General features: G+C 54.9%; 1 protein-coding gene across 1 annotated transcript in view; it reads right to left on the bottom strand.

The window, feature by feature from the left end:
- CNTNAP2 (contactin associated protein 2) overlaps nt 1-13,151 on the bottom strand; it is a 1,645,556-nt gene that overhangs the window by 153,281 nt on the left and 1,479,124 nt on the right. The window contains exon 17 of the mRNA XM_053671916.1: nt 3,012-3,230. Within this exon, the coding sequence (XP_053527891.1) occupies nt 3,012-3,230 (219 nt within the window). The remainder of the gene's footprint in view (nt 1-3,011; nt 3,231-13,151) is intronic.

Raw genomic sequence — 13,151 nt, 5'->3', positions numbered from 1 at the left:
CACCAGCTGGGCCTTCCGTGCAGCCCGGAAGACCCTGGAGGAGTGAGAGTTAATCTGTTGGCTCCTTTGGGCCGACATCTCGCACCCCTAGAGCAATTCAGAGGGGGTCTGGGCCAAGTGAGTTGAGCCTGGACATGTGTCGTTAGTTAAGAGTCACTGAGGAGCCTGGCTTCTTCCCGAGGCTTTCTGAGGTAGCCTTCAGGTCTCCTGAACTCTGGCCTCTTCCTCAAATTACCACTAAGAACAGTGGCAAGCCCTGGCCTGGCTGAAGCCGGTTGCAAATCCACCTCCTGCCGGCCACCTGCCCTGCGTGGCCTGCTCACCGGGCTCCTGCGGCCACGCCTGCCCCTCCCTGGCCGGGTCCCGGGCCTTACAGCCCTGACCCCGCTACCTCAGCGGCCAGGACCCTGAACTCCCCAGCAGGTCTCTGTGCCATAAGGGGCTTTGGCTCAATCCAGCCTGGTAGAGCTAATGGCCTTGAGTGTCTTAGCCACTCTCCGAGGACAAAGAAACATGTAGCCGGCGGCTGCCACCCAGACCAGGGTTCGGAGTCCCTGGTCTGGCTGAGGCACTGGGTCACCGTGGGTGGAGTGCGGGGGACGTGGGGGAGGAAGAAGCTGAGAGCGGAAGGTAACTACACAGCGATGACCCAGTGCGGACTGACCGACCGTGCTGGGGCCTCCGCGGGGCCTTGCGTAGCTCACCTCACTGCCCCCCGAGACGCAGGCACGTGCCCCTCCTTAACACGGAGACACTGACTGACCCGCTGGTGGCCCCTCGCCCGGGCAGTGCGGGGGTGGGACTCAGCCGGTGCTGCCGGCCGCAGGCACTGGGGAGGGGCGCCCATCCCTACACGCGTGAGCGGGAACAGCTCAGGCTGGAAGAAATCCTGGGAACCAACCAATCCAACTGCCTTGCAAGATGGGAAAAAAAAAACAATGGAAGAAGGAAAGCGGTGACCGCGGCCAAGGTGACGCGTCCTGTTAGAGCCGCACCTCGAACAGCACCAGGCGCCGGGACCCGCCCTGAACGGCCTTGGGCGAACCGCCTCCGGGATTTCAAAGCTGGTGGCCTGGACTTGTTTCTGGAAACATCCCCGGCCACGTGTCCCCGGGAGTGGCCTCCATGGCAGGAAACCCCGTTCACGGGGCCTCACGCGTCTGGCAGATGCACGCGTGCCCACCGTGCCCACCGTGCCCGCTGCGGGAGGACAGGGACTGGAGACTGGGGCGTGAAACCAACTCCTTCCCACCGAGGGAAGACACGTGTCGGCTCGTCGGGCCAGCCCACCGTCCGAAACGCCCGTGGTCGCCGGTGCTTTCATAATCACTAAACGCAAAGCACTCCCTTCCAGTCCGACCCAACCCACGGCACTTGCTGTTCATTGTCCTAATACACAAAGAGAATCTCACGAAACCCCGTTGCCTCCCATCTCAGTTTTTCCTCGCCTGCTCTTTCTGTTCCTCTTTATTCTTCTTCCCGAGATGCCTGTTTTTGCCTGTCCCTTAAATGCAACTGTTCTGCCGAAACCTGCCTCGGCCCCTCCCCTTTTCCTGCCTTGCTCTGGTTCAGACGAACCAGAAACTTCCTGAGACCGTGATAAACGTGTCCCCTCGTCCTCTCTGTGTTCACTTCACTTGGTCTCCAAAATTCTTGGTGACAACTGCGGTCGGGGAACAGGCAGGGACGAAAGTGAGGCTGGTCCTCCACACCCGGGGACAAGCCCTAGGAAGCGGACAGCTGGTCTCTGAGGGCCCTGTCGTGACGCAAACCGGGGAGAGTGACCCGCAGGACGAGCAGGTTTTGGAAGAGACGTGCCTTCAGCAGCCTGGGCAAGACACACGGACGAAGTGAATCCGCTCACAGTGCGTAGCAGGAACCGGTTCAGTGACCCTGACGTCAACCAAGAAGAAATAACTTAAAAAACGACCTGTGATTCTGAGAACCGAGCACCGAGGGAGGGGTTGGGAAGGGGTGGAGGGGGGCACCAGTGCATCGCGCAGCTGGGCCTCTGTCCTGGCCCCCGGCTCGCAGACCCGTTCGCGAGTTCAAAACCAATGGACTAAGCCAGCACCTCTGCAGTCTGCCCACATGGCTGCAAACAAGTGAATATCCGATTTCACCTTTTTAAAAATGACTTTCTAATGTTCTTAAAGCATTTCCTCACAGCCACAAAAGACACTCTGGCCCCTGTTACAATGCACTGACCCCCGGTGAGTTTCGGCCATCGAGGGTCAGGAAAGGGAACAGGGACCGGGTCATGCCTGGCTTTGCTTGTGCTAAGACTGCCATGGCCGACTGACTTCATCAGTTAACCTCCGGAAACTCGGGCGGTATGGGGCAGGGCCACAAAGTCCTTCGAACTTGCTTTTTTCTCATTCGAGGGGGAAAATGGCTAATTCCCCTAAGTCATCGTTTCCTGGAAAGCAAAACGTAAAACTGAACTAGCCGTGGCAATGGAAGCTGACTTGCAGCAACGTCAGGTTCGCTGGGGTGGGTAGGCCCAGGCAGACCAGACTGGGAGGCAGGCCGGTCCTGCACAGGCCGCCCCAGGTGGCCGTTTGCGCCTCTTCTCAGGCGGGTCTTTCTGGTGAGGGCGGAGCCTTCGTGAGGAGTCTGAAGACGGGAAGGGGTTTCTGCTTGTCGTTTTGAGCAGACCTGATCTTAGGGGGCCCATTCTCCTCCCCTCCCCTGTCCCTTCCTTCCTGTTGTAGTTACAAGTGTCCTAAACAACAAAGGGTTTTCTCCTGCTCTGAAACCATAAACCTGCACAGGGGGTGCCCCCTGCCCCTGCCGATGAGCACTCTGAGCCGCAGCCGGGGGAAGTGGGACGGACGTCGGGCTCCTGAGCCCTCCTCCTCCTTCCCGTCTGTCGTGGAAGAGAGACAACGAGAGGCCTAGACACTTACTTCTCGAAAGAAGTGCAGCCAGAGCCTCCACGGGCTGCGTTCAGGTTTCCACTGGGAAGGGTCTCAGAACCAGCAGGGACGCGGCCTCCCACCGGTACTCACCCACGAACAGCTGGCTGTAGAGCTCCAGGCGGGTGTGGCCCTCGGTCGGTGCCTTCCGGGTCTGCTGCGGCAGCCGGTCCACCTGCAGGCTGGCCTGCTGCACGTTCCTCTCCGCGGTGACCCGGTGCCACTGGTCATCGTTGAGCGGCGTGGGCGACCTCACCACAATCTCCACGGGCCCGTTCCCAACGTCAAAGGAGAAGGACACTTCTGTGGCAGCTGCAGAGCAGGAAGCGGAACAGCCCTTGAGTGTTTTTCCTCCCCAACACCAAACAGCCCAAGGAAGTCACGGCAAGGGGACAAAAGGAACCTCAGCACGTCAGCTGCTGTCTGGTCCCTGGAAGAACCATCTGAATAAGGACAGAGTAGCCGTCTACTACCAGCCACTAATAGCCAAGCGGGAGACAGAGTTGTACTGGGGCCCAGGTGGACATGTTTTCTCTTTAGAAGCCAAACGAGAAGGCGCCACCACTGACTCGAGATGAGGAAAGTGGGGTCTGGAGAAGTTCAGCACCTCTGAGGACCCGAGGCCGAGTGGGCAGAGAAGCTGGGGAGCGAACCGCACCCGGCACAGCTCCCGGGCAGGGCTCGGTGTGGCGCCCTTTCTCTGCCCCACCCTGCCGACCGGGCTCGCTGGTCTGGTGGAGGCACTGGCATTTCTCAGAAGCCCCCTGGAAAATATTAACAGGTCGCTAGAGCGGAGAGCTACCGCTCTGGGAGAATTCGCCAACTCCACCTCATTAAACTAATCATTGTAGCTCCTACTGGAAGTTAGGGAGTTACGAATTATTGATGAGTGTGAATGAAGGTGACCTGCATCTTTGAAAAATTCTCACTTGAGGACGAGCTCGTTGATGTCAGAGAGAAATGAAGGGCGGGAAGGAGGAGGGAAAGAGAAAGAGAGAAACACTGATGTGAGAGAGAAACTTCTGTTGGTTGCTTCTCACACACACCCTGACTGGGGACCAAACCCCCAACCCAGGCATGTGCCCTGACTGGGATTTGAACAGTAACCTTTTGCTTTGCAGGACGGTACCCAATCCACTGGGCCACACTGACCAGGGCAAGGTGACCTTCATCATTTTTTGAAGGTGACCTGCATCTTTTCCCGACCCCTCGTGGCTGTGTGAAGGGAAGCTCCAGATCCCCAGAAAACAACCCTTTCTAGAGTCGTGTGTTCCAGAATCCAGCCGTTCCCCACGGGGACGCTGGGTCCTTCCCGGACCCTGCCCGCCAGCACTGACCACAGACCAGGCTTTCTCACGGATCCACAGCAACCTCCTTCTGCAGTAAAGTCACCTTTCAACAGCAGAGAATGAACGGGCAACTCTGGTTCTACACGGTTTTCCGGCTTCACATTTTAGGCTTCTTCTTAAGTCCCCAGTGTGTTATAAGCATGGTTTTTAAACGTCTACTTCTCCTGCGGTGGCAGGAGAGGCGGCCTCACACAGCCGCAGCACACAGGCCCGCGGCCCCTCCAGCTCGGTGCCTCCTTTGCCGCACTCGGGAGGTGGCGGGTCGAGCGACTCTCCAACTTTGCTTACGAAGAGATTCGGCTGCTCCATCTACCAGCAAACCTGCACCTAATCTCTGGGCAGTCTGACTTTTCCCCCGGGGCTAACAGAGAATTCAGCTTCTCTGGACCAGTCCCAGTGAGACGGAGTCACAAGCAATAAGACTTGCAATCTAACGAGGGCGGAGGGCTGGACGCCCCCCCCCCACCCCCACCGTTCCCGCCTCTGGGTCGGCCCCTCCCAGAGCCCCACGCACTTCGTTGGGCTACAGGGACGTCAGACGCGGAGCTCAATCTACATCAACGATTGTACCCAGGAGTCCGATCCTTTAGGTCACTAGGAAGAGGGCTTTCATTTTAATACCTATGGTGGTTCCACACACATTCTGGTGAAACACCCCCTCTGGACTGGGGGGGGGGCCGGTGATCTCCATCCAGGTGTGTATGGAGGGGTGACTGGAACCCAGGCTGACGGTCCCATGACCCACGCGCTGCATGATCCTCCTCCGTGTGTCCGGTATCGTCAACAGGGAAAAGGTGTCCCCAGTCCTAAGACTGAACCCGCATGTTTTCCTGGGGCTCCATTTCGGCAGATGCATTGTAAAGCGGAAGTTGTCGGAATAGCCAGAGAACAAGGGCCTTGAGCTAAGTGGAGAAGACTGTTTCATTTTAAAGGTATCAACAGCCACCAGGAAAACAGAATTCGCGGCAAAGCTGAGTTTAAGCCCAGGTCTGACTCGGAGGGACCCACACTGCTCAGGTCTCCTGGGCTCCTCCTCCCCTCCTGCTGTGACGAGCTCTGGTCCCGGAGTGAACTGGGAACCGGCCAGACTCTCTTCTCTGCTGGTCACACGGGGCCGTTTCTGCCTCTGGGCGATGGGTCTTCTTGACACCAACGCTTCCCTCTAGAGAAGGAAGGTCTCCCAGACCCTCCTTAGTCACGTCAGCTCAGCAGGGACCGAAGCCCGGGACCCTGTGAGAACGCGGCCCTCCTGGGAGCCCCCGTTTGGGTTGTGCTGGAGCAACGCTCACAGCTCCGGCACACTCGTCTCCCGCGGGCACTGCCGGGGAAGGGGCAGCGGGCCTGGCGGGGGCGAAGGAACGGGTCCCTTTCCCTCGGTCATTCAACGTGAGCTTCCCTGGCATCACTAGGGGCCGCCTTTGAGAAAAACCCCATCACCTTGCACGCGGCAAGTGTGCTCTAACTGTGTCTGAAGTTCAGTTTGCGGCCAGTTGCTCCCGGTCTTCTGGGTGAGAGGCACTGACATTTCAAAGGAGACAATTAGAGAGTCAGAGAGCCAGTGAGAGGGAGGCAGCGTCAGAGGCGCCAGGCTGGCGACGGCGGGCATCGTGCATCTCTGGTTGGAGCTGCCCTGCTTCCGCCTGGGACAAGGGCTTTCTTACAGACGGAAAACGTTCTTACTGCTGGAGGGAAGTGTTAGAGGCCTGGCTGTGCCTCGCGTGGCTCATCAGAGAGATCGCCGTAGCAACCGCTGGTATCAGAACGGGGAAGTGTCCGGGGTTCCTCCTGCAGGCCAAGAAGCCAGCTGGCCTGCCACCGACCCACGGAGGGACGCTGGCCGTGGACGGGGAACTGGTGGGCCAGAGACAAGGGACTTCGTTATTCACAGTGTAGCAGTAACAATACCTCGATGTCCACACAGGTTTCCCTGGTCTCCCAAGTCCCCTGGGGACGTGTGAAGCAGCCCAGGCGAAGGCTGGGTCACAGCCGAGAACTCTGAACCTAGGAAACTGCAGTTTTTAAAGGGCTGTTAGCAAACCTGATCGCCTTCCTCCCTGGGGACAGAGACCGGAGCTTCGTGATCCTGGCCAGAAACCGGTCTGCCCTCTGTTTCAGAGGAAGGCTCCAGCTTCCGCGGCTGCCAGCTCTCCTTGCACCTTTAAAGGGCCGTGAGCAGAACCCTCGGCGCCTCTCGCTCAGAAGTCAGGCAGACCCGGACCCCGGGAAACACTTTCCCCAACAATGAGTCACTCCCCACCTTTTCTTCCTGAGCTGACCCAGTTCTGCCCGGGAGTCTCTGCGCTTCCACAGAACCTTCCGCATCATGTAAGGATGGCCCTACCAGGTTGAACTTGGACTTGTCTAAGTCAAACTCGGTGATTCCCTGTTCCTAACCTTGTTAGGATGGAACATGAGATTCCTCGCTGGCCAATAAAACGTGGCAGGGGTTCTGCAGGGGGCCTTCTGGGACAGTTTTCTTAGCTCATCAGAGAAGGAACAGTCAGTCTCTCTTTTACCCCTTGATCTTGAGCGAAGTCACGTGCTCGTGCCGCTGAATCCACCGCGTAAACACCAGACTCGTTCGGAGCAGAGAGGGAGGCAATGGGACGAGCCCGGCTCTTCGGGGCCACTGTTCAGCCCCTGAATTATTCCCGTGGCCACCTCCAGACTTCTTAGGAGATACATGCTACTGGTCAAGCCGTTGTTACTGCACTTAAAAGCACCGTGACGGACACCGGGAGCGGCTCGGCGGTGCGTGTACGGGGGTCCCAGTCTTCCCCTTCCCTCCTGTGGGGGCCTCCCTCTACGGTGTCCAACACGAGGCGCACATCTGCACCTTCCGGTTTCTGTGGCCAAAGGTTTTTGAAAACACTGAGGCAGAGGATCTCTAAGGTCCCTTCAAATGCCACCACACTGTGGTCCAATTTCCAAAAAATTCTAAGAGAAATAATAAAATTAAATACAGCTCGTCTTAACGGTAGTTTTGGACAGTGCATCACTAAAAGGGAAAAGCAGACATTGGAAGAGGTGAGCACAGTGTGGGTGGCATGCTGGCTTCCGGGGGAAGTGGGGACGGCAGAAACGACCTCTGCGCGCCCCCCAACGTGAGGAAGCAGGGACCCGAATGTGACCATGGACAGCTGCTGGCGTTCTCGCCTCCCCTCCCGTTCATCCCAGCAGGTGGCGCTGTTCGCCCTCGTTCTCACTCAAGTTTTCTCAAACAAATCACTGCGGGACAAATGTACCAAGTGACAAATCTAACAACTGACCAGGAAAGTACACTTTGGGGCTCTGAGTTCCCCCTGCAGGTGAGGTAACATTTAGGCACCAGAATTGGAAGTGTCAGTTTGAAGTAGCAGAAAAGAATTTGGCCATTCAATGAAGAATAGGTGAAGAGAAAAGACAAGGGAAGAGATACACACAAGCAGCGAGCTGAGAGGACCAGCTACACTGTTGCGGTTTTGACAGTGCTGTGCTCCTTCCATTCTAAAGTGAAGTTCAAGGGTTGATGACCTCCAAAGGGAGGCTCTGTACAAAATCTCGTTTAACCGTGAAACAACACTGAAATAGGGAGGGAGGTGTTTTAGCCTCACTCTGCAGTGAGGAATGCTATGAATACATGGTCTGTTTCCCTTTTTCATGAAGGGAGGGCTAAACGCACGTTAGGAGAAAGAACAGGAAGGCACAGGAAGGTTAAAAGACAAGGTGGGGGGCTGAAAAGGAGGTCACTGCGGGCATCAGAGGAAGGAGGAAAAGGAGGAAGAAGCACAGAGGATGTCTTTGCTCCCGTCTGAGGCCAGGTGCCCCACCTGGACTCTGGGTGCCCCGCCTTCCTGTCTGGTCCTGCTCTTCCCCCCTCCTACGGCAGCAGTAACTTCCGAAGTCCTCCAACCCTGCCTAAGAACACAAAGTAACAACGTACAGGGTGGGGCAAAGGGAGGTTTGCAGTTGTTCATATGGAAAATAATGCAACACTTACTAAATCTACAGGAATCAACACAGTGTTTCGCCCACTGACTGTAAACCTACTTTTGCCCCGCGTCCATTTTCTGAACCGAGGAACTTGATGCATCAGTTACGTCTGTTTGAAACAAACTGTACCCAGTGCTGTTCCCAAATAGACGACATGCGAGAAACAAAGGTTTGTCTCAGATAAACGTGGCAGTGGAGCCAGAAGCAGGATTTTCTCTCATTTCTACATCTCATGCTATTTTCACCACTCTGCTCCTGGGCACAGGAACCTTGCCCAGGGCCTACACTTGATCTTGTCTGAAAGGCCAAGAAGTGATGCCTGGGTCCTAATTACTCAAATCTCAGCAACAAAGGCCTTGCAGTGTAATTTCCCAAATTCTGGCCTACGTGAGAAAGTGCTAAAGGAACGCGCTCCCAATGCAGCACGTCAAGGCTGCTCTCATCGAGACTCTGATTCTGGCAGCTGAGGCAGGACCCCGGGCCCGGACTCTTGCCTAAGAAACACCAGGATGAACAAGGTTCGTTGTAAGAAGAAGGTCCGGGGAGGTTTTTACTTCCTTGTCACCAAGAGAAAGATTTTCAAACTGGGTAGGAAAGAGTTTCACCTCTTCCAAAGCGAGGTCTGGACGTTGCCCTTGGCTTTGAAAAGGTAACAGCTGAATCCTCAAAGTATCAGGTCCGACAGGAGTGCCTCTACTTGGGACCCTGGGTCACAGCGGAGTCTACGTGTGACGAGGGTGGGGGCTGACCACCCCCGACAGCCCACCAACGTGAGATAGGGTGAAGGTCTGGGTCACACAGCTCAAGCTCTGCAGGGACGGGGATCTGCCAAGTGGACAGGCCACTGCCTCTGTAATGGGCCGGAAGGAAGACGCTGAACCGGGGCCGTGGAGCCGCCATGCGGGCAGTCCCCGTGCACATATGGTCACGTCCCTGCTGTGACCCCTGGCGGAGGGCTCTCCCGGCGTTGGGGACTCTGCCTGGCTCTGCCCTCCCTGTGCACCTTCTCCATTCTGATTCTCGTCTGCGTCCTCCCCCTGCCATAACCGTAACCGAGAGGAAGCCACAGCCTTTGGTGGGTCCCGCGAGTCCTTCTGGAGGATTGCCTGAACCCAGGGCGGTGCCGGGGGCCCCCTGGGCTTGCGAGAAGGGTCCGAGTGTGTGTGGTCTTGTGAGGCTGCGGACTAAGTTTGCGGTTGGTGTCAACGGGCAAAAACAGGAGGAATCACTCGGGTTTAGAAGGATGTGAGTGAAGCCAGCAGTGGTAAGACAGGGAGGCTTCCCAGAACGCAGCGATGCCCAACCAGCTTCACCCCCGAACAAGGAGGCGGAGTCTGGGAGATGCTCACATCAGTTACAACCCAGCACAGTTACAATTTGCTTTTCTAACTACATGGGGCCACCTTTCACATCTGCAGGAAATAAAAAGTAACCTGGTTTTCCTTTAGTCTAGCATTCATTGGTGAACATAGAATATGCATATTTACACCGAAAACCTTGGTGTTAAAACACATCTGAAAATGAACACTGGCAAAGAAAATTTATTTGAAGTCTTTTGGAAATTCTTCAAGGCAATGCCTGGAGCTTCAGAATCAGTGTTGTAAGTGTTATGAGCTCATTTTAAAACCTCTGGTATCCTGATAACCTCTTGAGTATGAGAAATAGTTCTCTGTACGTATTTTGGCCGTTCAGCTTTCTATTATGATTAAAAATAACTTCACCAGCAAAGACATCGGTCGGGGAAAGGAAGTGAAGGGACCTTCCACCGGCCACAAACACAGAGCTGTCTCTAAAACCCAACGCCTTTCTAACTTTAGTTCTCTCTCTGCTTTTCACCGCCTTTTGAGAATAGCTTCTTGAATATTAATGGACCTATATGATTTAAAAAGGCAAAAGACAGAGAAATCTTTCCAAAATGATGCGTGGCTTGAAACAGTTCCTAGCCCCAGTGAGAGACGTGCCGTCGGGATTTAAAATGCCCTCCTGCTTGGGGTCAGTGGAGACCCCCGGGCTGGGCAGAGAGCACCCATTTCAAAGAACTGATGGAAGTCCCAGATGGTGGCTGTGAGGACACGGCGCTTGTGGTAAAAGGAGCTGCGGGCGCTGCTTCAGAGAGACTGTGAAATTGGATGCTGGGCAGTGCTGCAGAGAGGGCGGGGAGGGTGGACCGAGAGGGGACGGACGTCAAAGCAGCCTTCCTCCCGGCCACAGTCAGACTCGGCCGCAAGACGGGCAGTGGGAGATGGGCTTCGGAGGAGGCTGGGCTAATTCCGGGGGTGACTGCAGGTGACGTCAGGGAGAGCCTGGCTTTGAGGGTTCAAGGAGGACGGACTTGGAACTTGGGACTTGGGGTCCAAGGGAGGCAGTAAAGCAGGTACTGAAAGAGGTGGACCTGGGGAAAAAGCTGATGGGCGTTCAGGTGGCCCAAGCAAAAGCTTGTACGGAGACGCCATACCAGTACATTAATTAAATACGACTTGGAAATGGCCGAGCGCTGGCTGGCTGTGCTGATGGGGGCACCTAGTGTGGGACAAGCCAAGACAAGGTCTTAGGAGGAAAGGACAAGGCTCTGCAAGGTGCAGGCCGGCCGGTGAGAGCTGACCGCGGCCACTGCGAGACAGACCGACCAGGGGACGTCTGCATCCGGCTGCGCGGCTGAGTTCCCGCCACTGTGGGCCGCACCGCGGGCACTGCCCGTCTCTGTTCTGCAGCACTGTCCTGTCTAGCACACCCTTCAGCGCTGCCTTGGTGTGACTCTGGACATGCGCTTCCTGATTGAAGAAACAAAAGCAAGTGCCCGGTGAAGATTCCACATCCTCTATGTTCTGGGCACAGGACAGAACGAGAGACTGACTCAGTTTTCCATTGAAGCCCAGAGGTGGGTCAACGACAGTGCATCTGCAGTCTGGGCGGGGTGGGGAGGAAGGGAGACCCCGCCCACAGACTTTGGGTGGGGACGCAGAGAGACGGGAGACCGGGCGGGAGAAGGGCTTGCTCCACAACACGCTTTCCTCTGAGCAGCCCCCTTCTCCCCGGGACCCCTGCAGGAGAGGCAGAGCTACTCCAAATGGTCATTAGGTTTTCTGCAGCTACGACTGGTTAACTCTGTTCATTCTCTTCTGTTTAGTAAGAATGTTAGAAACAACGAATCTTAGGCTGAATTCTGAAAAATACGGGATCTCAGATTCCAGGGGTTGAAATGTCCCAGGAGAAATACTCAATGAACACTGAAGAAGAGTTAATAGACCCTGAAGTCAAATGTTTCCACCTCTGAGAAAAGACAGAAAATCACAATGTCTCCTATGGAAATGGATAGTGTTTTATAAAAGTAATGATTCGTTATAAAGCACTCTTCCTTTCCCCTTATTTCTGATGATAATCCCTGAGAATACAACTTTCCTGATTATACTGCATAAATATTTTGCCTCCCTAGAGACGGCATACATCAAACCCCTCCCACCCCTTTCATTTTGGGGCCGGTCTCTACAGGGTTGGAACACCCGTGTTTGCTTTTTTCATGAACTGAGTAAGGGGACGCGGCTTCTCCCTAGCACGCCTCCTTTGAGAGCGGGGCTCAGCTCCTGGCCCGCCTCCGCCCTGCGGTGGCGGGGCACCCCCTCCACCCGGTGAACCAATGGCTGGCTTGGGAGCGGGCTCACCCTGCGGGGCTCCGCCCTGCTGGGCGTGGCCTTCCCGGGTGGGGTCTTCTGTCTCCCTGCTGGGGCCCGCGGGCTGCTTGAAGCCGTGGTGCGTGAAGAGCCTGGAACGGCCACAGCGGCCTTAAAGCGTGAGGTCTGCCACCGTGCGGTACGTCAGACTGCCAACGGGAGACAGGAAGCTGGGAGAGTGGGAGGAAAACCTGTCCTTTCACAGTTGGGCCCAACGGTGAGGGACTGTTGGTCAAACAGAGCTCTTGGCCACGGGGATGGGTGTTTCCCAATCTTCTTTAATCCAAGTCTGCAGCTGTCGACAGAATAATCGAACGGTCGTCTCCAGAAGCTGGTGCCCAGATGTGGCAGGCGGATGGGGGACAGAACCACCCCCTGAATGTCTCAGATGAACATCCTCCCAGTTAACACATTTCTGTTTGCTACATTATATTCTGTAGATCGTACAACAAAACCTAGCCTTTTTTTTGTCTTTTATGAATATACAATTATCATTCTCTAAACTACAGTGCTCTCTTGGAGAGTCTGATCTATTATTCTCTGCCCTCAGTTGAAAAGAAAATCACTGTTGTGTAGTTTTAAAAAAATCGACATGAAAATGTGTTTCTAAAATACTGTCACATGAAATAAGTAGGGTGGAAACAGTACGTAGCATGTGGTTTCACACGGGTAAAACATTGTATGTGAGGGCAGAGGAAAATGCTGGTCAAAGTACGCACCAAAAGAACAGTATTCAATGCATTAGAATATGGGCGTATAAGCCCTGGCCTGGTAGCTCAGTTGGGTAGAGAATATGGGAGTATAGCTGATTTTTTTTGTTTATTCTTTTTGCTTCTCTGGATTTTTAAATCATTCAAAATAAGCAATATTTGTATAATTTTAGGAAAAGTTCCCATCTGATAATTTTCACTCATTTTGCAAAGGCTGGCAACATTTTAAGCAACTGTGTTCTGTAATTTTAACAAGTGTTTCATCTGGGGCTAATCAAAATGCAAAAGGGGGATTTCGTTTAAAGACAGAGAATGAGAGGAAACTGAAAACCAGACTGAAACCCCCTTCCCTCCCTCCCTCCCTTCCTGTTTTTAAGACATGCGAGAAGATGAGAAAAAGAGAGAGCGGTCAGACTTCACCACAGAATCGGTTTGAACAGGATGCAAACCTTCTCCTGTTAAAAACGGCTCAAACCGAGGGCACGCTATCCTTTCACAGCAAAATCCTCACAGGTCTGAAGGGCCAGCCCATGC

The sequence above is a fragment of the Artibeus jamaicensis genome, unplaced genomic scaffold (assembly GCF_021234435.1).
Source record: "Artibeus jamaicensis isolate MK-2021 breed Jamaican fruit bat unplaced genomic scaffold, CSHL_Jam_final contig_718, whole genome shotgun sequence".
Taxonomy (NCBI): Eukaryota; Metazoa; Chordata; class Mammalia; order Chiroptera; family Phyllostomidae; genus Artibeus; species Artibeus jamaicensis.
Note: the sequence above shows the minus strand (reverse complement) of the source record. Positions and strands in the feature narration are given on the sequence as shown.